The following is a 27,481-nucleotide window of genomic DNA, read 5'->3' as shown; positions in this document are numbered from 1 at the left end:
TTATGCCTAGGATCATGAAACTTGATAGGTACATTGATCATGATTGGCAGATGACCCCTATTGATTTTCAGGTCACTAGGTCAAAGGTCAAGGTCACAGTGACAAAAAACATATTTACAAAATGGCTGTCACTACAACTGAGAGCCCATATGGGGGGGCATGCATGTTTTACAAACAGCCCTTGTTAAAATAATGCCCCAGGGGTCTAATTGGCTCCTGTCTGTAGGTTACCTATTTCTCTTATACATGTATATATAGTGGAAACATACAAAATCTTTGCCTCCAAATCCGCAAAGTTAAAATGTTTGGTATTTGAAATGAAGTATCGCATGATGGTTTTCTACAAAGTATGATATATATAACGATGTTGGGTATTTGCATGACACTTAACATTGATGGTCCTTATCAAGTTTGTTCAAATCATGTTCCTGGGGTCAAAAAGGCATAGCGTTGGGTATAACATTTGTCCCAAGCAAATATATGTATAAAGCAAATATATTCTCAAAACGTTGTTTCCTCATCAAGGCATTCAGTTTTCCTTATATGTCTGTAATACAACATTGTGAACACTAGATTTCTTTTGTTTGTCCATTCATCATGAAACTTAATGGTCAGACCATTTGTTGTAATTATGTCTTGGCTGAGTTTTGAATTATTATAGAAACATCACAAAAACTGACGAGAACAGTTTCTTAATGATTCATTTTAGCGACCTTGAACCTATGTCTCTTTTTTATGTATATGTATTCTTTGTTTCCAGTTAAATAACCTGATCTACTACATAATCCCTGATATGTTCAGCACTCTATCACTTCTCATTTATTCAAAAATGATTTCATTTGAGTTTACTTACTGCTGAAGTACCTTTATTGTGACAGTATCTTTAATGTGACATTGCCTTTAACATGACAGTACCTTTAATGTGAAAGTGCCTTAAATATGACAGTACCTGTAATGTAACAGTGCCTTTATATGACAAAATTCAAATTTTGAATCAAATTCTTCACTTGAAATGCACCATGTAAATTTAGATATTTTTAAGGAGCTATTTACCTTTGGCAATTGTTGTATTCTTGCAGAAGAGACATCTCCAGTTTTATGGCCTCAACGTTCTGTAAAGCGGGAGCCATGGTGGTTGCAATTGGTTACAACCTTGCACCACAAGGTCAGTACCAAACAGAATTCAGCTTATTAATGCATTGTTCTATAAAACATTCACAAACTTCTTAATACTTTTAAGCTTACATGAGAACAATGTACTGATGTAACAAGTCTTTTTTCGGGCATCTTGTGTCATGTGTTGTGTCACGTGTCATCAACTTTAAGCTTGTTACCACTTACTAGGCCACAGCTTTGGATGAAACTAAATGAAGCGATTGCTCACCTAGACACTTCCAAGTCTGTTTCTTAGAGAGAATCATTGAAATATGATTGGTGCAATGTTTGACATCTGAAGATGATGCCTTAATCTTTGGAATGAAAATAAAATTTATAATCACTCAAAGATCTTTGCTATACCAGTATGTTAATTTAGATATTTTTATTACATTTCCTATTCTCTATTATTGAAAAAAAGAAGAAAATTAAATGACAATAATGTGATTTAGTCCCTGTAAGATGTTTACATTTAATATATTTTCTCAAGATGGTTGTTTTTAGTATTTAACATATCAAGATGGTTGCTTTAAGGATTTTACATTTAAAGATGGTTGCCTAAAGGATTTAACACTTCAAGATCTTGGCCATACATCTTTGACATATCAAGATGGTTGCTATTAAACTTGGTTGCCACAAGAACATTTAAAGTTTGTCGCTTTTATGCTTTAACATTTCAAGATGGTTGCTTTAATGCTTTATCATGCAAATATGGTTTTTGTAAGGCTTCATTTTTTTTTTTGATTATTATTTCAGAATGGTTGTTTAGGCTTTAACTTTTTAATATGTTTTCTAAGGCCTTAATAATTGAAGTACGGCTTTAAAGTATGTTAATGGTTGATAAAGCTTTAAAACTTTAAGTTGGGTGATATGGCTTAAACATTTCAAGATGGTTGTTCAGGTTTTACATTTCTAGATGATTGCTTTAAGGTTTTAACAGTTCAAGATATTTGCTCTAAGGTTTTAAAATTTCAAGATGATTGTCTGCTTTGATGCAGTTGGCATGACCGAAATCATCAGCCAGGTGAAGAAGGCCATCAGTTACGTTCTCAACTTGGCAAAAAGGCGAGGATCGAGGTTGGATAATAATTTCGTAATTCTGTTTATATTTTCTTGCCTTCTTAGGGAAAGCTTCATAAAGCAGTCACAATGGTCAACTGTATGTGAGTGTAAACATTTAGAAGTCCATGCGAGCTTGTCTCGACTGTTATTTTGTCATTTATTATGCAAATTAAAACTGATTTAACACAAATGTATACCAGTCTGTTTGTTGCTGGTAAATATCATCTCTTTATCGCAAAGGTACAACTTAGAAGTTAAAGGGTAAATTTGGCTTGTCCTGTATCTACCTTTGTCATTCATCATGTAATTTCAAACATTAATTATCTTTAATACCCAACATTAGGAGATGTCATGCTGAGTGTAACAATGGTCTTCCTATCTCAAAGGTCAAGGTCACACTTTAAGGTCAAAAGTCAAATTCGGGGAAAAAACAGCTTGTGTGGATTGTAATTTTGTAAGTCATTATGCAATTTTTACAACACTGGCACAATTGTCTACTATGAGGAGATTGGGTGGAACACCTTTCTCCCTACCTCAAAGGTCAAGGCAGCAAGGTCTATCTTGCACTGCTTAAATAAGTGACCACAAATGTTCACCATGTTGACATGAGGTGTTGCAAGTAAAATCGGTCTGCTTAGTTCTAAGCCTAAGGGCACACTTAATTGTCAAAGTTCAAATATTAGCATCATATAACTAGTCTAGACCTTCATCATTCATCATGACATTTTAAAATCACTATCCACAAACATTCACAATATGGAGAAAATATGTCATGCACTAGTCCTGTGCCTGTTAGGCGCAGGTCTAGCAGGTCAATGTTAAACATTGCCATGGTACAACTTGTCAAATTATTACATACGTTCTTGACAATGAGCTTAACAGGCATTTGGTATGATTTGTGTTATCAAGTGATTTCCTTTAATACTTTTCAACGTCGAGGCAGAAAATGAGTTTAAGCATATTAATATACAAAAGCTTGAATCATTTACCGAGGCTCAAGGTCATCTTTTTTAAGCATTTCTTGATAAATTCACAAATATATATTTCTTGTTTTTGCATGCATTTGTTTTGTCCTTGGCAAGAAAGCAAAAATCGATGTAGGGTATGCTTACAGCTATAGACTATATTCAATACTTCGTAATGCACATGTAGAAATATTTCAGTTATATCCTTAAAAGTTAATTTGGTCGAAAGTATAAAATATATTCTATAGCTCAATGTTACAAGCATTGACTCAACTATTTTAACCCTCTCCCACTCAGAAGCAAAGTGAAAATGGATATTTTCAATCAGAATTAAACCAGAATAGCCTGCAAGTAACCGCAGTCTGTGCAGGTTTTATGCTGTTCGCTGCTTATCAGTATCTAAGGTTTGGAACTGAAACCTTTACAACTTGGATCTAGTAAGAAAGGCCTTTTATTACATTTAACTTTTCTAAATGCGCGAAAATATGTATCTCATTGGAAAAAGGTTAAAGAAATCCTACTACCATACATTTTCGTATCCCCAGTGGTGTTTACCTGTGTGGTCACTCAGCGGGCGGTCATCTGGCGGCCATGATGCTGACCATCAACTGGATGGAGGAAACCATGGTCAGTCCCGGCCTCATTAAAGGTACAATCACATGTCATAATAACGGTACGGTCACATTAAAGGAATAGTCCAATTAAAGGGATAACAGATTGCAGATACAATAACAATAAAAGTAATGTCACAGTTAAGGTAGAGTACACTTAAAGGCACAGTCATTTTAAAGGTAATATCCTATTTTGAGTACAGCTCTGCCAGTCTCAACAAATGTAGACTTTCAATATTTTAGCACAAGTCAGTGTTTTTTTTTTAATAAACATAATGGGACACATTCTGTAATGAATGATAGAAACGTACCATAAGAAGTCACACTGTAATTACATTGTTTAACCCCATTGAAAAGCGATCTTTATAAAACCTCTGTTGGAAATGTTGTCATTCAAATAATATGAAAAGGTGTGTACTTACGTTGGGAAACACACAATTATGAATACATGTCATGCTGTATTATTATGATAAAAGTTAATTTCTGTTGAAAGTTTGCCTGATTGTTAAATATGAAAGTCAAAGGTAGTCCACCCAATACCATTTTTACTTAAGTACAAACCCAATACCATTTTAACTTGAGTACAATTGTGAATAATGAATACTAGTGAATGCTTAAGTATATAAATATTTTTTTAATTGTGTATGCATATTTATTTATGACCAAATTTTTCCACAAGCAAACAAGTTTTAATGCCAGCACTGTCATTGATTTACAATGTAAGATATAACACAATGTACAAAAATGAATTGTGTGGAAGTGAGGCAGATAACATATCAATTGAAAAAAACTACATTTTCTTACTTTAAAAATAAACAAAGATTTAAAATGCTAACATTGTGTAATTAACATTTCTATGTCAAGGTGCTGTGTTAGTCAGTGGAATATATGATCTGATGCCTCTACTATCCACCTATGTGAATGGACCTTTAAAGATGACCAAGTGAGTCCAAACTAAATTGAAACAAATGTTTTCCTATTAAGATTTTTGCTATATCAAAATTCAGTAAAAAAAAACTATTGGGTTGTAGATTCATTCACAAATTGGGGATTCATGTTAAATTTTCTCAGAGTTAAAGGACACAAATTGTGTTGATACTTTTTTCTGTCATTTTAAAGAACAGGCAGATAATTCAATGCCCAAATGTTTTTTTTTTTTTTTTATTCAATATAATACATACAATGTATACATGAATATAAACAACATAGTGATTGTACAAAGCAATAAAGTTCAGACATGTTATACAAGATATGTTAATATGTATTTTTTTTTTAAAGAGAAAAGAAAAAAATAATAGAAGAATTGTTATGAAAAATGATGAGTTGTATAAAGTCGGAAGAAAGCATACTGGACTTGTGTGTTTCGTTGTATATTCAAAATTATCTTATAAGATTGAAAAAAAAAACATACAAAAATATTTTAGAAAGATAACTTACATTAGAGTGAAATGTATATAAGAGGACAAGCATCATGAGAATTTAATCCGATTCCATTTTTGTTCAAAGTTTTGTAATGTGTCATTACTGAGGGCTATTTCTTTCTCAATCTGGACTTTAAGTTTAAGACTATGGATAAAACAATTAAAATTTGGTACTTGTTTTTTGAACTTCATGTTAAAGATGAACAATTTCATCATTATAAGAATAAAATTCACAATATTATTACAATCTTTTGATTTCAATGAGTAAATTCCGAAACTTACATTTAAGAAAGATAATTTAACGTTTAGTTGCTGTTGTTCAAGAAAAGATGTTAAATGATTCCAAATAGGCTGGATGTGTTTGCACTCCCAAAACAGGTGTTCTATAGTTTCGATGTTTTCACTGCAGAAGTCACACAGATTTGAGTTAGATAATTTGCATTTAAAGAGGTATTTATTTGTAGCTATAATTCTATGTATGTATTTATATTGAAAATTTCTCAGAGTGCTTTTCAATAGTTGCTTTATATGGCATGGTAAATATGTGTTTCCAATTAAGTTCATGTACTCCGAAAAGGACTTGCCATTTATTTTGGGTTTTTGAGTTTTCTGTAGGGTTTTTAATTTGTAGTGTGTAAAATATTTTATTTGTTTTGTTTTTTCTTCCAAGTATATTTTCTACGAATGTTGTTTGAGTACATGGTGTATTATTTGTATTGATTTCAGATTTAATATGTATGGGTATGCTTTTGATTAATGTGTAGTACTTCAGAAAATTATTTGAAGGTATTCCGTATATGTAGCATATATCATTAAAAGAGTAGAAATCCTTAATTCTGTAGTCATATAATTGGTCGACATATTAAATGCTTCGTTCAAACCAATCTTTATAGAAAAACGTCTTATTAATTGAAGTTATGTCTTTATTGTTCCATAGAATAGTTTTACTGCTTGTTTGGGTTTCTAGGTTATGCGTGACATCACACCATGCTGATAGAACATCAGACAGAAATATGTTTTCGTTTGCAATTTCATGTAAGATAGATTTGCTGGTGTTACATTCAAAGAGTAAGGAGTCACCATATTTTTTTAGGATTTTCTGATAGAATAATTTCCATTTACTTGTATTGGCATTGTCTAGGTATCTTTTAACCCAGCTGCATTTGATTGCATTCAAGAATGAGTCAATGTTCGTTAATTGGATACCTCCATTTTCTACAGATTGAATTAACTGAGTTCGTTTTATTTTATCAGGCTTACCGTCCCATATGAAATTAAATATTGCTGATTTTATATCGTTAATATATCATTTGGTGGATTTGGGAGGACTGTTAATACATAAATTAATTTAGGAAGTGCAAACGTTTTCAATACTGTGTTTTTTTCCGATAAGTGTAAGTTTACGGTGATGCCATGATTTTAAGCAGTTTTTAAAATTCTGTAATTTAGGTAGTATGTTTTTAAGAACTGTATCTTTTTCATTATTTGTGAAAGTAATTCCTAACGTTGTGGCTTCATCGGATGTCCAATTAAATTTCATTTCTTTTTTATATAGGACATTACTTTGTTTTAATTTTCCTGCTCGTAGCACAGTACATTTACTTTTGTTTAATTTCAGACCCGATGTCATTCCGTAAAGGGTTAGCGATTCTATTAGGTTATGGAAAGAATCGTAATTGTCGTTTAAAAAATAAGTTGCATCGTCAGCAAATAGGGACTGTTTGATTTCTTCGTCAGGTTCTAGTGATATGCCTTTTATGTGTTTATTTGATTGGATGTGATGTGATAGATACTCGATGCAGATAATAAATAGCGATGATGAGAGTGGACATCCTTGTCGAACCCCTCGTTCGATGTTAAAACTGTTTGAAGAGAAGCCATTGTTAATGATTAAACTGTTAATATCGGTATAGAATAGTTTGACCCATTGAATGAGACTTTCACCAAAGTTCATATTTTCTAAGCAAGAGAACATAAATGAATGATCAAGCGAATCGAATGCCTTTTCGAAGTCTGCAAAGAATATTAGACCAGGATTATTTGAATTGTTGAAATAGTTTATGCATTCTTGGATAAGACGAACGTTTTCACCAATGTAACGTCCCTTTATGAAACCAGATTGAGATCTTGAAATGATTGCTGGTAATACTTTTTTTATTCTGTTTGCTATACTTTTAGTTGCAATTTTATAATCATTGTTTAGTAAACTAATCGGGCGCCAGTTTGATAAGGATTCTAAGTTTTTTCCAGGTTTTGGAATAAGTGATATAATACCTTGTTTTTGTAGCGTAGTTAAGTTTTCGTTGTTAAATGAATAGTTTAGTGAATTAATTAGATGTGTTTTTATATCATTCCAGAATATTTTATAAAATTCGATTGTGATGCCATCAGATCCTGGGCTTTTGTTATTTTGCATATCTTTTAGGGCTAATCCACATTCATATTCATTAAGCAATCCGTCGCACAGTTGTTTTTCCTCTTCGTTTAAAGCATGATGTGTATTTTTAAAAAAGGTGTTATTTTCAACATGTTTTCGTTTATAGAGGGTTTCGAAAAATAAACGTTGTTCTTCTAGTATTTGAGTCATGTTTGTTATATCTTTGCCATTGACTACTAATTTGTGTATAGTTTTTTGTTCACTTCTACGTTTTTCAATGTTTGCGAAGTATTTTGTATTTTTTTCATTGTGTTCAACATGCTGTGCACGCGCTCTTAGTATTATTCCATTGAGACGTGTATGATAGATTCCATCTAATATTTGTTTTTTAAATGTTATTTCATTTTCAATGTCGGTGGTATCATTTGTGTTTGTTTGATGCAATTGTTTTTCAAGTGTTTCAATGGTTTTGATGGTTTCAGTTTCAAGTTTGTGTGTTTCTTTTTGTTTAAATGATGTGTATCTAATTGTTGTGTTACGTATATTTCCTTTAATTACTTCCCATAAGGTGTTTGGGTTTGCAACTTTATTATTTTGAACTGTATTTAATATTTCCTGTTTTATTTGTGTTTGATATTGTGTATCCAATAAGATGCTGTTGTTAATTTTAAAGTATCCTGGGCCTCTTTCAGGTTGTATATTATGCAGTTTAAGTTCAACTAGAGAGTGATCAGTCATAAATCCTGGTTTTATGTTACATGTGTCAATAATGTTGCAAAGAGATTCAGATATTAAAAATAGTCTAGTCTACAAAATATTGTTGGTTTTGTGTTTGAGTGCCAGGTGAATTTGCTTTCGTTTGGGTGTACTGTACGCCAGATATCTATCATATTGTAGTTTTCAATTATGTTATTTAAAATATTTCTATTTTTAGGATGAGTATAAAGGTTTCCATTCTTTTTATCTAATACTGGGTTCAGGACAGTATTGAAATCACCACCGATTATAATATTTTTATCTTGGTTATTAATTATAATGGATTGTAATGTTTCGTAAAATGTGGAGTCATCTATGTTAGGACCGTAAACGTTGATTAATGTTATTTGTGTTTCATGTATTTTTATATCTATACTTAATAGTCTGCCAATTATTATTTCGTTAAGGTTATCAACTGTGATCCCTATGTTACTTTTTATCAGAAAGGCAATGCCTTGTTTATTAGTATGTTGTCCACTGAGATAGATTTCTCCGTCCCATTCATCTTTTAAGGTTTGTGCTAAAGTATGTGTCAAGTGACTTTCCTGTATTAGGCATATACTATTTTTTTTTTCGTCTAACCATTTGAAGATTTTTATGCGTTTATCTTTATTGTTTAGCCCTTTTACATTTAAAGTACATAATTTAATCATTTAAAATGGTGAAGGGTGTTGTAAATGATAATGTGTGTGTGCTTGTCCGGTTGATCTTTATTTTTTTTTTAAAGTCCAGTTGCTTTCTATTATAAGAGATAAGATATCCATACATACAAACAACGAAAAAAAGAAAACACAAATTATGGAAACAAAAAGATGAATATTCCATAGAAACGAAGAAATAAGAAAAATAATCACAAGAGTAAGAGAAAAATAATAAACGACTATATTCACTAAAGTGAACATTTTAGGGTATCCTTTCGACATCTAAAATGAACTGAATAAAAATAAAAATAGCATATACAAGTCAGTAAATATAATCATAAATCACTATTTCAAGATAATATTTAATGCAAACAACTGAAAGAAACAAAATACTTAATTATTTCCTTTTAGTCATATGTGGAGTTTTAATAATTGTATTAATCATAGTGTACTTATTATGTTCGTGTGTGTATGCATGTGTTCATAATTTTATTTCATTCATAAAAAGTTCCCGTACATTGTGGCAACCTAGTGCACGCTAAATTGCCGCTACGGTTTACCAAGCAAAACTATATAATTTTAAACTGTTTAGTATGTATTAAGAGACGCCACTCTATGGCAGTCTAAAAACACGAAAATCGAAAGTTTAGACAGCCGTAATGGCCTTTTTTTTAATGAAGTGTCTATGTATGTAACAAAAATATTTTCAGTGGGTGTGTGCCCAAATGTTGCATCATGAAACAAATAAGGTTAATATTGCATATTTCTTTCTGACCTATATAATATTATTTTAGACAACACAGAACTGTAGAGCATGTGGTGACAACTCCATTGATAAAATAAAATTCAACACAATTTTACTTAAATATTGAGAACTCTGATATTCTGAAAACAAATGACTACACAAATTACCTAAAAAATTGAAATATGATAACTATTTTCAATGGATTTGTTTATCATGAACAATCTCTTGGGCAGCACATTTTTCAATGTTTCTGGCATGCAATTTTATTGCATAGAGAGGAGACTCTTCTGAGTAGTCCTAACTCCCATCTTCGAGCGTTGGCAGAATTGAGTAGCAGTCGAAGAATAATTGTCGCCTTCGCAGCACACGATCCACCAGAGTTTCAAAGACAGAGCGTTGAGTTTAATACGGTATAAAGATTGATACATACGGAATATTACATTACTGTGATGTTTGAATTTGTTTTATTTAACCCGATAATTGTATGACGTCATATTTCAAGAGCCCACAGGGCACATCGAATACAATCTCACACGATTAACTTGTCCAGTACAATTCATCGGAACACCACAGCCATGACATATTCCATATACCTTCTCATGATGAAAAAAAAAGTCAAAATGTAAAATTGAAAACAGAAGCATAATATTTTATTAAACTAAGCGAATATTTACATGACATTATGTACATTAAATGACTGCATTAAAAAGTCAGTTTTTTCCAGCCTTTTAATACAGAAATGGATATCATATTTCCAGATGTGGTTTTTGGATTTTATACCAAAAAACCCCTCAGTATTTCAGTAAGAAAAAGGAATACATTTGAGGGTTGTTAAACATATAGTTACTTTCAGTAATTAACCTTGCTTATGTGTATGTTTGCTTTTAAGTAAATGATCAATACTTAATTTCAGAGCCTTATACAAAACAACTTGCATTCCACCATGTTGCTTGTTCCTGATTGCGACCATTTCAATGTCATAGAAAACCTGGAGCAGGAGGGTTACATTTTAACGAAGGTATATTTTTGGATTTATTTCACATTTTTACCAGAATTCACACTTATTGTATTTTTTTTTTACATAACATGTTCCCCTAAGATGAAACTAAAAAAATGAAACCTGTTAATATGAGCCTCGCTGAGGAAAAACGGGGCTAAATGCAGTCAGCAGAGGCTAATCAGTTACAACACTCTCTACCTAAACTGAATTTTACACTTTTAAAGACTAGAGATTTAAAGGAAGAGACTTTCGTGAAAACAAAAAATACAAAAAAAAGCAGAAAGTTTTGTCCCTGATAAGCCTGTGAGGACTGCACAGGCAAATCTGAGACGACACCTTACGCACATGCATAAAGCCTGTGACGACTGCATAGGCTAATCTGAGACGACACCTTACGCACATGCATGAAGCCCAATTTTTACAAAGCTCGTTTGGTATTTTGTTTGAATTACAGGAAACCCTTAAGCTGATGGGACTGAACATTGACATAATAATGGATAAGATGAGACAAGCTGATATCTCCTGACAAATGAAGTGCCAAACAACATCGCATGCTGTGCAGAATGGCCAAAAACTGAATGTCTAGTCTTTAACTGGATGAAACTGCTTGCTGATTATTCATTTGCATTGATAACAATATGATGTTATTATTCTCAGATAAGACAAAAATTAAAGTTGTATTTTCCTTCTTAATACAATTTATGTATAAAACAAGCTGTCACCTGGTTACAAGATGTGACCCATTGTCAAAGACTTTTCCTGGTGACCTAGTTTGTGTACCCACTTTACCCTCACACACACATAGCCATTATATTGCCATGATACAAATTAATACAATTTTAAATATAAATGTGAACTAAATGTGACTTCTAGAGTGTTTATATGGTTTTTCTAACATTTGCTGTGGTAAACTGTTTTTCGACACATGTTACCCAGATTTGAATTTGGCCTACATATGGTCAAGATTAGGTCATGAAGGTGGCTTCTAGAGTGGCAACAACGTTTTTGCCAAAATTTCACCTGGTTTATCAAGTTTTTAGACACACATGACCAAGGTAAACATTGGGGTCAGGTTTCATCAAGCTTGGATGAAAAAGGCTGATTCTAGTTTTAACAAGCTAAAAATAAACATGGCGCAAGGCACAACAACGGTTGCTGGCCATAGGCTTATCACAATAGACTTACTCTGTTATGGGTTAGATTTTGGAAAAAACACTGACGTGGGTTTGAAGCTGACATATTTAACCCTTTCAGAACCACATACGGTATCAACTGTTATTATTGAAATAGAACTTTCATTGGTGGATACAATAAGCTAGCGTTGTTATTACCTACAGACAGTATGGGTTTTTCCAAAGTTGTGGAGATCCATGTAACATCCACTTCATGCTCAGATGATCTTAAATGTAAAAATCGACACATCTTTCATGCCAATTATGTTCAATGCAGCTTATGCACAACTTTACAAGATTTGTGGATGAAATCCTCAATCTTACCTAAATATTCCCCTTCATAAATTAATAAACATTGATTATATCAGAATAGTTAGATTAATACAAACAGGCTCACTTTTTACATCAGCAATTTTAAATACTTTAAACAATTGGACAATGGAGCCTAATGCACTCACCTGAAATCAAAGGAACAAACAACTTACAAGATAGCCATGATGGGCAAAAAAACGCTCACCTAAGGTCGTATACACCAAATAATGAAGACTTTACCAAGTGATCAAGTTTATGATCACACTTCCCCCAGATTCAAACATGGCCTTCATATTGTCAAGAAAAACATTCTGACCAAGTTTCATTAAGATTGGGTCCTATACGTGGCCCTGGAATGGAAACAATAAACTGTAAGATCCACCTGGTGATCTACTTTTCATGCAAATTTGACCCAGATTTAAACTTATGTAGATATTGCCAAAATAACAATCTGACTAAGTTACATCCAGCTTGAGTCATAAACGTTTACCCTTAAGTGGAAAGACGGTTTTCTTAAGATTTGACCTAATGACCTAGATTATAATTCATGTGACTCAGATTTGAATACAGCTGAGGTTATGCCAAAATAAACATTCTGACCAAGTTTCATCAAGATTGAATCATAAATGTGGCATCTAGAGTTGAACAAGGTTTTCCCCAGATTTGACCTAGAAACCTTTTTTAGACGAATTCAACTCAGCTCAAACTCCGCTTATAAAATGGCAAGATAATTATACTAACCATGTTTCATCAAGATAGAGTTATTAATTTTTGTGTAGACCTGTAACAAGGTATTTCTAAGATTTGACTATGTGACCTAGTTTTTGAATGCACTTGATCCGTATTCAAACTTAGCCAAGATGTTGTCAAGTTTAACATTCTGACCAGGATTGTCCAGATCAAGTCATACATGTTTTTACATCAGTGTTAACAAGGTATTTCTAAGGTTTGACTTCGTGACCAAATTCGAACGTGTGTTAACTAGAATTGAAATTGACCTAGCTATTGTAAAGAAAAACATTCTGACAAATTTCATAAAGATTGAGCATTGAATGTGGCCTCTAGAATAGTTTTTATGTCCCCCACCACTATAGTGGGGGACATATTGTTTTTGCCCTGTCTGTTGGTTTGTTTGTTTGCGTAAAACTAACATTTGCCATAACTTTTGCAATATTGAAGATAGCAACTTGATATTTGGCATGCATACTGATTTCTCTTAAGTTAATACAATTATTACTATAATAAAACTGTGTTTATTTTTACAATTAATTATTCTCAATTATTTTACACTTCAAATTGAATTCCAGCATGTACATAAAAATGTTTTCTAATTTATATTTCAGGTAAAAATTGAATTTTCCATTCTTAGAATAAATATTTGCAGATGTTCTCCATTTAAACAGTACATGTGATCTTAATCTCCAACAAGCTGTAGCGCTTTATGTCCACATAGTGAAAAGACGTACACGGTTACAGCAAATTCTTTGACTGACTCCACATCAACATTTCTGTAAATAAAAATTGAACATAAAGTTTCAGTGCAAAAATGTAATCCGACTAATGTATCGTAAAATAATTTGGAATAACACAAAACTGACAGTCATGATTGAAACTCTTATGGCTGGTAATCATCAGGATACACCAAACTTTAGCATGTACACGTTTCTTGATTTATTTAGATATGTTATGAAATCTTTGTCTTAAATGGATTCCCTACACATCAAAATTCTTAATTAAAACTTCTTATTAAAATTAACTTGACATTCAAACTAAAAATAGTGTTAATATTTGTACTTTCGGTGTGTTCCGATGCATATGTTTTAGTAAAACCGAAGTTACAAAGAATCCTTTAAAGTGGTAAGAATTATAACAGTCACTATATGCAAATCATAAGTTCATACAAGCAGATGAAAAATCTGTTGCCCAAGTGATCATCACTTCTTTCACCCAAGATACATCTGTACAAGTAGTCAGGTCCTTTCCCTGGTGATACATGGAGTATCTGTTCACCTAAAACACAAACTGCTTTAATAACAAATATCCATAATCAAATTTAAACGCTGTATTACATTACAAAAAAATGACTGTTGCTCTCTGGATCATGCATGATTTTATGAAGAAAATAATCATGTTTTACTCAAATAATAAGATAACATTTCATTTTTTTAAGCAGAATTGTACTAATATTTGCCCGACATATGAAATATAAAAATCTAACTTTTTACAAAATATTTTTTTAAATTAGAGTATCATAAATTTGCCCCCCTCCCGGGACCCTACCCCCCCCCCCCCCCCGAGCTTACCCCAGGGGTTCCAGATTGTTTAATGTACACATATTGTGTATGGTTTGACTTTTCAACAACGAATATTGACAAAATACACAGTTTGAAAAAATAACCCTCGTATAGGTATTATATATATATACATTTGACTTTCTCGCAAAAGTTACTCGGTGTTTCATCTACACATGTACACCATTTTAATTTTATAAAATCTGGTTGGTTGTTCTCATTGTGTTGGCCAATGATATGGCGTTTTAGAACCGAGTATTCGATCGACAAAATATGACAACAATACACAGACATGTAGCGAGAAAGTCGAATTTAATTGAATATTAAAGTTATTAGCCGAGCATGAGATCGGTTAGTAGTGTAATTTCGTTGCTTTTACTGTCTTTTAACGAATCAAGTTGGATTTTGTCGCCAACTGCATGGGAACATGTGTGTTTTCGATGAAAAAGGTCACGTCCAGTGTTCCACAATCTTTCAGCAATAGTCATATAGTGCGTTTCATATCTTGTGTATATATAATACCTATACGAGGGTTATTTTTTCAAACTGTATATATAATTTACAATAAAAAGCAAGGCAATCTTAATTATAAATTTAAAAAATGAATCGTCTTTATCACTGGCTCATCACGCTTGAGAAATAGTACTTTTGATTCACCTTTAACTTATTTCAGACTATTTAATAAAACAATGAAGCATTGTTAAAATGCTCTGTGTTTTTTTATAAATAAATGTAATTCTAACAGATTTGTTTCTTCAATAAACTGAACGAGTCCATGTTTAGTGTAAGTACATGTGCGTATTAAAACCAAGTTGATTGATTTTAAATGACAAGTTTAAAACAGCTGAAACGATTGTCCTTTTCTAGCAATATTAAGTCAGATACATGATTCATATTAGTTATATGAATAGATTTACTTGTGAATTTCAAAATAATATCTGAACAAAACAAATGTAATAACAATTGATTTCATAGTTTTCTTGATTTTGCTTATCTCCACAGAACAAGGAGTTATAAACAAGTCGATACACCGTTACTTAACTGGTTCACAATTTTAGGTCGCTCTTAGAAATCGGCGTCGCATTGAAATTGTAGACAGCCCTGGTTTTGCTGATACATCAAAAGGCAAAGAATTTGTACAGAAAAGCTTGTTGCAAGCTGTTTACCAAACGCTTCCTGGCTTTAACGCAATTGTTTTTGTCTTGTGTCCAGATAGGTTCACTGATGAACTGGTTGAAGCCGTGAATCTTTTCTTAAAGTTCTTTGGAGAAGATGTTGGGATATTTGCCTTCATTCTGTTCACACACACACTAAATCAAAGGAAGATATGAACGAATACATTAAAAATGCTTATGAAACTCCAACGGATAATGTGCAAGTCCTATTGGACTAAATAGAAAGGTGTGGACGCAAAGTTATGTACATCGACAACGACGAAACGAAGTACAGGAAGCAATCATGGCGAATGAAATCATTCGTACTATTGATGCGAACAAAGTGAGGCATGGACAGGAATATTTTACTAATGCCATGTTCAAAGAAGCAACAAACTATGCAGACAGGTACATTGAAGAGACTTATCAAGCAAAACCACGTGAGAGTAATACTGAAAATGACATAGTAGAAATGAGAAGTAAAACTATTTCAGATAAAAACAAACCTGAGACCTATAAGAATAATGTAGTCATTTCGAAGAGAAAAGAGAGAGTGTCACAGTTGCGAGAAAGATTCGAAACGGTAGAAAATAAACATGAATTATCCAAAAGAAAATGCGTTGAACGACAGAGTGTCCTGGACCTGAAAAAACAATTCGATCCTGCGTTAATAGAAACAAAGAGTTCCCGCATTCAGATTGCCCATGCACATCAATTTGCAAATATAACACAGCAAGAACATGTCAAAGGGTATGCAGTCGATCTAGCAGCACAAAATAATAGAGCTTCTGAACAGATGCATGTTTCTGGAAATAAAACCAAACCTGCACTTCTAAATAACTTCAAACCAGAGTTTATTCAAAATCTAAATAAGAAACTGCAAGACGGCGCGCAGCGTTCAAATGTCGAACGGCAATCTACTAAGGCTAGTGACATAGGCACGGAAGAACTTGAAGACAATGGGCATGCTCATCAGTTTGCAAATGCAACGCAACAAGAACATGTCGAAAAGTTTGCATTCCGTACAGTAGCACAAAATGAAAGCGCTCTTCAACAAATGCATATTTCTGGATATACAACCAAACCTTCACTTGAAAATTACTGTTCAGGAGGGTTTCATTAAAATCTTCATGCGACACTACACGACGGTATTCAACGTGAATATATAGAACCGCAATCTGCTGAGACGAGTGACATAGAAACGGAAGGAGATGAAGACAATCAAGTACCCGGTAGAAAGTACGATATATTTAATGACAAAGTCATCAACGATAAAGGTTTCTTCGAACCTGCATTTGGAGTCTTTGGACGTTGGTTGAACAACTGCTTTGACAAAATGAAAAAAATGTTTTGATGGTGAAACGATATTAAGTTGCTGTTTGTAAAGGCTTCATTGTTGACTTATTTGGTAAAATTGTTCGCCGTTAAGCGATTTTTAAATCTACAAATGATAAATTCAGTTTGAATAAGTGCTTGTGTCATTCTAACGGAAACATAATAAATGATGACTTAGCGTGTCTAAACTTGTAATTTGAAGTTAAGTGACTCAGTTTTGTAAGTAATCAAAAACCTGTAGTATCTTTGTAATGTGACCTCATAATACATTGCCATGACTGTGTCTTACTATTTCTTTTTCTGTGTGAAATTTGTGTACACTTCTATTTTGACGATCTAGTTTACCATTTACTCTTATTTATACAAATGTATATATACCAGTGCGTATAAGAATATAAAGGCTTATTCTAATTACTCATAAATAATACAAATTAATAAAACATTTTGCATGCATATTACTATGTGTATGGCTGCTGCATTTGAGAGAAAAGCATAGTGCTCGTTTGATAAAGCAATTTGAATGATTGTAAATACTTGAATATCAACTAACACTTAATAAATAGGAAGCAATAATAAAATTCCAGAGAAATTATGGTATCCGGGCAGGAACTCGTTTTTGCCCTCCGCTATTTTATTTAATGCACGTTATTAATGCACTATTTAATACAGAGAAAGAATTGTCATATCAAACATAAAAAGAGATTATATACCACGAGAGGAGAAAAAAACGATGAGCATTCCTGAGAAGAAAAGTTATTTTTCTATCTGAAAAGTGGAAATGACATTAACATGTTTTTTCTAAACGCGTAATTAATTTTCACTAACCGCGACATTGACTGTATCCGTGCCAAACCAATACCGAATCCCAAGCGAGGTTTTTAGGAAAGCTATATATTTATGAAGTCTCAATACACTAATTCATTCAATTTAAAATTGTTTTTCGCTACACTTGCCTTAATGATTTACTTGACCGCAGGAGCATTTTTAACAAAGTGTTTAGAGAACCACTGAAAAATTTTACATTACATACTTCCTAAGTCATCTTCAACCCATGACGGTATAGTTCATCCATCACTCGACGCCATATTGACCGTAACCCGAGCCCTTGCCTTTGGCAGGGAGAAGGATTTGAGCTCCTTTTGAAGCGTTCTTCTCCATGTCAAGACATGTCTTCATTGCTTCCTCTTGTCTTGTGGATTCCTATCAATGGGCTGAAGGACAATCTTGGTTGGTTCCTTGCGGAGGATGTGTCAAAACCATCGCCAGTTTCGGTGTTATAGGATATTGTCTCTTGCCAGAGGACTTGGAGGATCAATGGCAGACATGTATTTCCAAATACTTTCAGTTTCTTTCTATTTTTTGCAGATCAGATTGGAATTTAAGAGCTAAAGTTTGGTGTAAATACGGGTATTCTTTTTTCTCCAGATTGGCCTTAGGGTTGGGAAAAAGTTTCTGTCATTCCCAATTCTAGACCGTATGTATTCTTCTGTTCCGGTTGATATTCTGATGGTGCCTCCTAAATATTTGAAGCTGCTTACATATTATATTATGTTGCAATGAATGTTGGAAGGACGACTGGTTGCTACGATAATCCTCATATACTTGTTTTTTTTTTAAAGCATCGATGTTTATTCCTTTTGATTGTGTAACCTGTTGGAGACGGCGGTCAGTTATTTCATGTGGTGTAAATTTTAAGACAAGAGGAAAATATCTTCAGCAAATTCCGGTATTTGTCATCTGGAGGCCAAGAGGTACATTAGTTGTTATGTGTATTACTTAGTTAATACCAAAATGATTGATCATGGACGAAAGAAAACATTATTGCTTTACTCCAGTTTTTACAGCAACGGATGGCGAGATTTCAGATTTGTGGATCACCTCGCATGTCATGCATAGAAGCGGCATATGATATTGACACATTTAGTTGGGGTATTCCATTATATATCAGTATCTTTTATATAGTGCTCCGATCAATAATATCAAACGCCTAGCGTTTATAACATTTGGTAGGTTGTTAACTGCCATCCAATTGATTATACGATAATTCCTATGTATGAAATATGAAGGAATTCAAACAAAAGGTATAGGAGATATGGAGCAGACATGGACATCGATGCTCAAACTTTTTACCTTCTATTATGCCCTTGAGTTTGAGCTCGCTAGAATAACTCATTCATTCTGCTCATCGTCTTGATAAAATTAACATTATAAGAAACTTCATGTAAACCCTTTCAAGTGTTTAGGATATATGGGAAAAAAAAAGAGGCTAAAATATATGGACTTCAAGTATGACCTTGAAATTTAAAGTGTATATAGAAGCGGACACCAGCATGGATGTTTTAACATTTAATCTCGAAGAAAGACCTTGCCCTTAAACAGAAATGACTGACTCATGCCTTCATCTCAATGCATTTGAGAAAAGTTTCGTGAAAATTCTTCAACGTGTATAGAAGACATAGCGCGGGAACGAAATAAAGAGGCTCAAACATTTGACCTTAAAATATTACCGGAATGACTGACTCATGTCTTCGGCACATCGTATCGATAAATTACCATTTGGGGGTGGGGAATTTCATGAAAATGTAGTAGATATAGAACGGACGGACTGACGGACTGATGGACGGACGGACTGACGAACGGATGGGCGGATGAAGGGAACTGCTATAATCCCCCATCCGTTTTGCGGCGGGAGATTACACATACGTATTGAGGTGTTATTTCTTATAGTTATGCATGCATATACATAACAAAATCATTGTTAATTGCTCCAACACGTGGCGCACTATATTACACAAGAACGGAGTTTCACGAAAGTAAACGATAACACCGCGTTATCTTCGGGAGATGAACGGCCAATATGAAACAAATTGCTTTACAATTATCTACTGAGCGCCTTTCAAAATGGCTGCAGATGGAGTAGAGGTGTTGTATGATTTTTCTTTTTCATTTTCAAATATGTATTTGTAAAGATCTGGGATATATGAAAAACCTTTTGCCAAATAAAATTATGCTTGCTAATTAACATACTTGTATAACAGATGTGATATTGTGAACTTTATTACATCCACCTATACGTTTTTCAGTATTCAACTCGGCATGCATGCAATATTTTTCTGTAACACTGTTATACAATTATAGCAATTTATCATTTATATGTATATAATTGTTACGATATATAGGTATTTCCCTCGAAAATATACCATTAATGACTTATTATGTACACAATGTAACACAATGAAATATCTAAATGGTAAAGTTTGCTTAGACCATTCAACACTGATGAACGTACACGACTTGAAGCCCGTACTAAATATTCACTGACTACAGCTAATACTGATGATTAAAATATTAATGAAATATTCGTTCGTGTGTGAAAATATTCAGTAATATAAATCGGTGAAACATATTCAAACATGCTCAAAACTATATCTTAAATAAACCTGTTCATTTTTGTATAAAAGCATTTTTGACCAATTTGGCCAAAACAAGAGTTATTTGCTTTCACCGTTGTACGAATGTTAAATGGAAAAAATCTTTCTACAAATGTATATATCTTCCTATTTTTGCAACAGTTATTTTTGCAAAAAACTGATCTAAGTGAAATGATAATGCTCGATAACGCAACCTTGCATAGAAAAAAAGCGTTTAAGCCCGCCACAAAACTTTAAGATCGGTCGGGTTAGTTAAAACAAATATCTTGCTATTCCTGATAGATTTGTATTTCAACCAAAACCAAAAGCCAATGGTTGCACAATGGCCAATGAACTAACTCAAAACTCTTAGAAAAACAAACGCAAGGCCAAACAATAAATAATAAATATATGTCTACTCATAAATTACAGTTAGATCGAACACAATTTATCACATATATTTAAACATGGTTTGAGTAACTGCATATCTAGAGTGCGTTTCACTAAGATGCGTACGCAAATAGTTTCCGTAAATATTTGCGTACGCAAATGTTGTTCTCAAAAAAGCGTTTCACTAAACAGCGTAAATTAACGCTGTGCGTAAATTCTGGCGTACATTTACGTCACATATGTACTTCGCGTAAATCAGAAAAATTGGCGTAAATCCGGAAGTGTCATGGCTGCCGTTGCCGAATCGTTCGCAGTACGCGAGATTCGTCCTCGAATATTCCGAGCACGAATCGACACCTTAAGCTATCTGTGCGAAAAGCAAATCGTTGAGAGGTATCGTCTGTCGCCGGAGGGTATTATTTACCTCGAGGAGTTAATTCGTGCAGACTGCGAGCCTTTGAGTGAAAGGAGTCACTCACTGAACGTCAGATCAAAGGTCGGTGTACGTTGTTTGTTTGTCTTTTCGAACATGAATACCATATTATATATTATAATCCTTTTTTGTGCAATTTAGTACCACATAACCGACACCTGTTTTCGTTGTTATTTCCCTTGAATACACGGACGCCATATTGTTGTGAACGAAAAGCTGATGTGGTATCTCCACAATTTAGTTTGGAATTTTATTCTTGTTTGTTTCTCTATCTAAAAAATATAATTCTTAACATTATATACCGTAGAACATGCACGAAATGCATTGAATCATCTGCTTCTTATGGTACGAGTTTATAGACCTTTAGTTGAATTTTTGTGTGAAGAGTAACTGATTTTGACAGTGACATTTTTAATTCCTCTGAATGGGGTCCTCCACCCGTGCCCCGCTCATACTGCACCCTGGCTCTTTCTTTTTTACGGGCCTTCACCTTCAGGTCGCTAACCTTCTTCTTGCATTCGTCAACAGTTCGGCTTATTAAGCTGGTGCTGTTGACACTAAAAATGCAATTTCAGTCTAGCAAAAATTCATAACATGTTATACTTTTACCACCAGCACCAGTTATAAGCTCTAAAAATGAAAAAAATAATGAAGAATACATACATCTATTCAAATTCAGATTTAATACTGTACAGTAACTTTAATTTAGCAATGACACTACATGCTTAAATTGTACCTTGTATCAGTTTAATGTCAAAACAGGGGCTTCAAATAAATTGATCAATTACCAGTTACTAAATAGTTTATATCTAAATTATTTTCTAAATTGTGTTTTGTTTCTTTAATGTTTGTGACGATATAATTTATCTGCCATAATCTGGGGCTTTGCATGTTAAAGTTTAAACCACTTACGCGTCCATAACGCTTTCCCATGCTTTCCGTTTGTCCATTCCAGTGAGGGAAATAGACAGACCACCCTCGAGCACGTCATATTTATTTTCGTACTCGCAAACGAGCGTCTCAAACTCGTTTTTGGACCAATTCGCTTTTTTTACCTTCGTTTTCGCGTCCATTGTTTACAGTAGATACTGTTGCAGACGATGACTTTCTCAAGCGTCCGCGCGCACCTGACAGGCTAAACAACACTTACGCGCAGCGTAAATTTTGCGCACATTTTAGTGAAACGGCGTACGCAATAATTTACGTTCGGCGTTAATTCTGTGCGTAAACCTTAAGTTGCGTAAATATACGCTATGTTAGTGAAACGCACTCCTAGTACATGATAAGCAACGTTGCATCTGTATACATAACTATTGACTAACTTGAAAGATAACACAGAGCGATATAAATTTGAAATTTTACATGAATGATAATCCGTCTAATCTTTACATTGATACGTCGTCATCTTCAATCGTAAATACGAACACTTGTGAAATGTTATTTATGAACTTTACAACTTTACAACTTATGACATAATTCTTCCATAATGTTTATTACCTAAATTATGTGTTGCATTTAATCAAAGCTAAAATTATCAATATGGCATATATATTTATATAAATAATACGTCATTCAACTGCTTATAAAAAGACACTTTTCAAATGAACAACATTTTCAGTCCAAATTAAGAAACAGTAACGGGTAAAATGTTGTATACAAGCGTTTTTAAACAAAATGAAACGCGCGATAGATGGCAATGTAACATTTCAAGTTTATACAATATGCTTGTAATTTACAGCTTGCTTGGGCTAGTTCTACCCCGAATGATATCACAGTTATTGCACACATAAAATATGCAAATTGTTACATGTACAACTATTCTGTGCACACGTATATTCACAAGGCACAGGTAAATCAGCTTAATCAGAAACTTTGAATGGGTCAAGTGACTGCCATGATATAACCTAAACACTGTAAAACAAATTACAGCTTAAATCAAGACAAACACATCTTTGTTTTAGGCGGGCGATGAGTGGACCGCACGTCAAACAGACGGTAAGGAAAACTCGATTTTGTCATAGTATATAACAGACGTACATGTCATGCTCACTTAAAAAGAAACATTCCTGTTTTCGTATTATACAAAAAATAAATATCGAGTGATAACTGACTCGCTTATAATTGGTAACTGTGCATGCACTCCTTATACATCGAACGGTTTGTATGTGTGAGGCAAAATAAACAATTTCAAGTTTGTTCCCGATGTACCGAATAGAAAGCCTTCTTTTTATTTTCTAAATAGTGATATCAACTTGCACTCTGATACTGTGCCCCATTATACGTTGTCTAAAAACCGACATTTTATTATTTAAAACAATACTTTATTATTTCTCATGTCCATTTTGATTGCAGTTTCCTTGATATCTACGCTACTCACCCGACCATAAATCAATCTCAGATACTGTTAAATATAGCAATGTATGAACATTCATCTAAGAAATCAATATGTGTAATACAAGATACAAGTGCTTGCTTATTATTTTTGATGCGGACTATTGCTGTAACGCAGACATCACCGTACTCTTGGTGGGACAGACCGGACATGGAAAAAGCGCCACTGGAAACAGCATTCTGGGCAAGAAGGCTTTCGTGTCTAAGTTATCGCCTGGATCCGTCACAGGCGCAATCGAACGAGCGGTACATTATAAATATAAAAAAATAAATAGTTTGTACACAATGCATTACACAATTATTATAACTGTCAAGTTAATATTTACTATTTACACAGGACGATGTTCATATTATTACCTTATTTCAAAGAAGTTATGTGATCTTGGGGTGCTTAGGTGTCCATATATAAAAATGTCCATTAGGCAACGAAATACGGTATTCTGAATCATAGAGACGATGTCAATAACAGCTTGAGTTTTTCGTACTGCGAACTCCCCGATTCCGCATGTATATAAATAAAGCTGTCATAAGACTGTCCAATTTTTCCGTGTTGATGATAAAGTAGATTTTCTGTCAGTAATGCATAAATTAATTTGGATATCTGTCTTGTTATCTAGTATATGTTGTCTTAAAGCTGACATAACGTATATTTAACCATGTGTAAGGTTTCAATTTAATATATGTGTTAGTAATAAAGGTATGTACATGTTGCATGGTAACCTGAACCGGAATTTTAACTTTCAAGCAAACAATACTCTTGCTAAAATACTGGGCAAAGTTATATGTCTTGGTCATTGAATGTTTTTCAAAACCCTGATAACATATTTAAAGTTTTATTTTAATATATATAACCGATAAAGATTTATGGAATTGTTGCACGCAAACATTAACCTGAGTTTTCTACGTACAAATATGGGTATCGCAAGAAAAGATATGATTGATATGTATTGTAGGTTGCTGTACGGAATGGGCGTCGAATAGAAATTGTAGATAGTCCTGGATTTGCTGATACATCTAAAGGAAAAGAGTTTGTAAGGAAGAGTCTAACACAAGCTGTTTACCAGACGCTACCTGGCTTTAACGCAATTATATTCGTCTTGTATCCAGATAGGTTCACTGATGAACTGGTCAAAACGGTGAATCTTTTCTTTGAGTTCTTCGGAAAATGTGTTGGGAAATTTGCATTTATTTTGTTCACACATATTAAATCAAAAGAGAAAATGAATGAATATATAAACAATGCTGCAGAAAATCCAACGGGCAACGTGACGGTACTGTTGGATCTAATAGAAAAGTGCGAGAGCAGGGTTATGTACATCGACAACGAAATGGAGAACGAAAAGATTCAAGTAATGATTGACGATATTATAAGTACAATAGATGCCAACACAGTTCGCATAGGACAAGACTATTTCACTAACCAAATGTTTCAGGAGGCAATGAAATATGCAGACCAGGTCCTTGCAAATGTTGACATTAGCAAGATTAAAAGGCAGCTAAGTGGAAGTTCAAATACAATAGAAGAAACTAAAAACATGAATATACCTGAGCCAGCTGACACTACTGAGACGGCGATCAAAGCCAGTACAGATGAAAACGAACAGAACGTGCGTCGCCTGCGCCAAAAGTTTGAATCGAATGCAGCAGAAACGGGGATGTTGAGTCGAGAACGTCTTAATACTGAGACTTGGAAAAGTACAGGAGACTTGCGAAAACGATTCAGTACAGCTTCATTTGAGGAAGTGGGTAAAGCTATCGAAGCAAAGGATGAACCACAGCCGAATAATGACCATCGGATGTCAGTTGAAACATCATCGCGTGATGATGAATCGCTTAAAAAAGAAAACAGTTCGGAAAATGAAACCACACCTCGATCCAGACGAAGCTTTCATCAAAGTCTTAACATGAAACTACAAGACGGCTGGCAACGTGCAAATCGAGACAAAGAAGTCGTAAATTCGAGTGACTTCGAGCAATATGATGCTGAGCCACTTGAAGTCCCTGGCCGGAAATACGATCAATTTAAGGACGACCTCCAGGCAAATAATAAATCATTCGACCGAGCATTTAATGCAATTGAAAATTGGTTCGATCGTCGAATTAAAGAATTATCAAACTTTTTTTAACATGCGAACATCAAGTTTTATACTTTGTTTGGTGATTATTTGATATAGCTCCGTTAAAATGTATTCAAAGGAAACGAGAAAAAACAATATGCATTTCTTAATTGCCCCATTAGATATATGAATTAATAACTTTTTAATTTGCAAATTTTGACTACAATATATACGAAGAATAAGCAAAATATAATTATATTAACTAATAAACGGACTGTATAACGCATATCCCTTTCTTCAAATCCTATTTTAACTTATAAGTCCATCAAGCGTAACAAATTTTGTTTTCAGAGTCACCTGAAAATCAATCTCGCAAAATCAAAAAACCAATTTCTCTTCCATCTTGCCAGAGAAGTAGATAACTACGTCTCTGATCTTGCTAATAGGCCAAACATAAAATGTATTTCGTTCCCCAAAACATCTCCAACAATGTGGTATAAAGGTCGGCTAGACTGTTTTGATATTGTGTATGATACACAGATATTACCTTCTCAACAAGAATATGTAATGATGAACGTCCATACATCTTTTAAATTTATATTCACCATTATTGATTGAGTTATTTTTAGTTTATGTGTAGTAAATTTAGTTGATATGATCGAATTTAGCAAAGTTATTGCAAACTCAATAATTTATTCATCAATATAACATAATGTAACAACAATGATCGAACTAAACCTGGAATACAAATAAAACCTTTTAGAATCGGTTTAAAAACAGAGTCGGTCAGGTTCATATTTGTTTTACGCTTATTGAGACTATGTTTTTTTAAAGAGGGTTTTGCATGAATTATATTAAAGGACCAACGTAATATGTTAGTTGAGCGTTTAGCCCTGACGTGACGCATCCGATCCCAACGCGCTTACTATGTCTATATCTCAAAAGTTGTCGTTTGGTAAAATGCTTCCTGCCGAAAAATATTTGTACTGCAACCTTAATCGATTATGAACAAAGACGAACTACTTTTTAAATGTGATATAGTTTGATTCCTTGCAAAAGCCCATAAATATCGGTTTAAAATTTCTATCATAATTAGCATCTGCTTTGTAATAAGATATGTTTATAAACAATACACACACACTCTCCAACTTATATTTGTTGTAAATGATTTCAATTCACCACTTTTAGAAATCAGTCAGAATAAGTTAATAGTAGTAAATATTTGGGTAATGTACCGGCTAATTAAGTATTCTAGCAACATAATGTGAAAGATGATTTTTATACATTATCGCAAGGCAACGAAATGGCCAACAGACAGACAGACCATCCGACCGACCAACCATCGGACAGTTGACCAACAATATACCATAACAGCTTTTATCTGCTATAGATTTGTGTTCGTTGCAAGATTTAATCTGATGGATGTGTACAATGTCGTTATCATAATAAGTATAATGTTAAAACATGAATACAGAATAAACAGTTTTTTTTTAATTAAAAAAGATAGATATTAACTGTTATTTACCTACGGTATATTAAAAATAATAAATCCTTAAATCTTCTACTGTGATTGACGTTTCGGCATTCCGCCTTCATCAAAATAAAATATATAAAGTTATGTATTGCATTATGTACAACGTCATTTAAAGTTGCAATGCATTGGTATTCTTATTTTACATGTGGTGTTTTAAGAGGTACACATGTATTTGAAATATAGATTCGGCAATTTTAATAAAGGCGTAATTCCGAAACGTCATTAAAACGATTATGACCCTATGATAAATATTCGTCCAATGAAGAATC

General features: G+C 33.4%; 2 protein-coding genes across 2 annotated transcripts in view; both read left to right on the top strand.

Annotated features, from left to right (window-relative positions):
* Positions 1-11,594, top strand: part of LOC127850343 (kynurenine formamidase-like) — a 28,533-nt gene extending 16,939 nt beyond the window's left edge. Inside the window, exons 6-12 of the mRNA XM_052383320.1 lie at positions 1,080-1,165; positions 2,154-2,232; positions 3,728-3,831; positions 4,658-4,736; positions 10,008-10,143; positions 10,647-10,751; positions 11,188-11,594. Coding sequence (XP_052239280.1) covers positions 1,080-1,165; positions 2,154-2,232; positions 3,728-3,831; positions 4,658-4,736; positions 10,008-10,143; positions 10,647-10,751; positions 11,188-11,259 — 661 coding nt within the window. The 3' untranslated portion in view covers positions 11,260-11,594. The remainder of the gene's footprint in view (positions 1-1,079; positions 1,166-2,153; positions 2,233-3,727; positions 3,832-4,657; positions 4,737-10,007; positions 10,144-10,646; positions 10,752-11,187) is intronic.
* An 11,601-nt stretch (positions 11,595-23,195) lies between these two features.
* Positions 23,196-27,068, top strand: LOC127850344 (uncharacterized). Its single transcript, XM_052383321.1, has 3 exons — positions 23,196-23,225; positions 23,740-23,867; positions 24,575-27,068. The coding sequence occupies exon 3, from the start codon at positions 24,842-24,844 to the stop codon at positions 25,745-25,747; it is 906 nt and encodes a 301-aa protein (XP_052239281.1). The 5' UTR covers positions 23,196-23,225; positions 23,740-23,867; positions 24,575-24,841; the 3' UTR covers positions 25,748-27,068.
* The last annotated feature ends 413 nt before the right edge of the window (positions 27,069-27,481 follow it).

Source organism: Dreissena polymorpha, chromosome 11 (genome assembly GCF_020536995.1).
Source record: "Dreissena polymorpha isolate Duluth1 chromosome 11, UMN_Dpol_1.0, whole genome shotgun sequence".
Classification (NCBI taxonomy): Eukaryota; Metazoa; Mollusca; class Bivalvia; order Myida; family Dreissenidae; genus Dreissena; species Dreissena polymorpha.
The sequence above is the reverse complement of the archived record's forward strand: the minus strand, read 5'-3'. Positions and strand labels throughout refer to the sequence as shown.

Coding starts and splice junctions, on each gene's coding strand:
- LOC127850344 (XM_052383321.1), top strand. CDS start 24,842: ATGAATGAATATATAAACAATGCTGCAGAAAATCCAACGGGCAACGTG.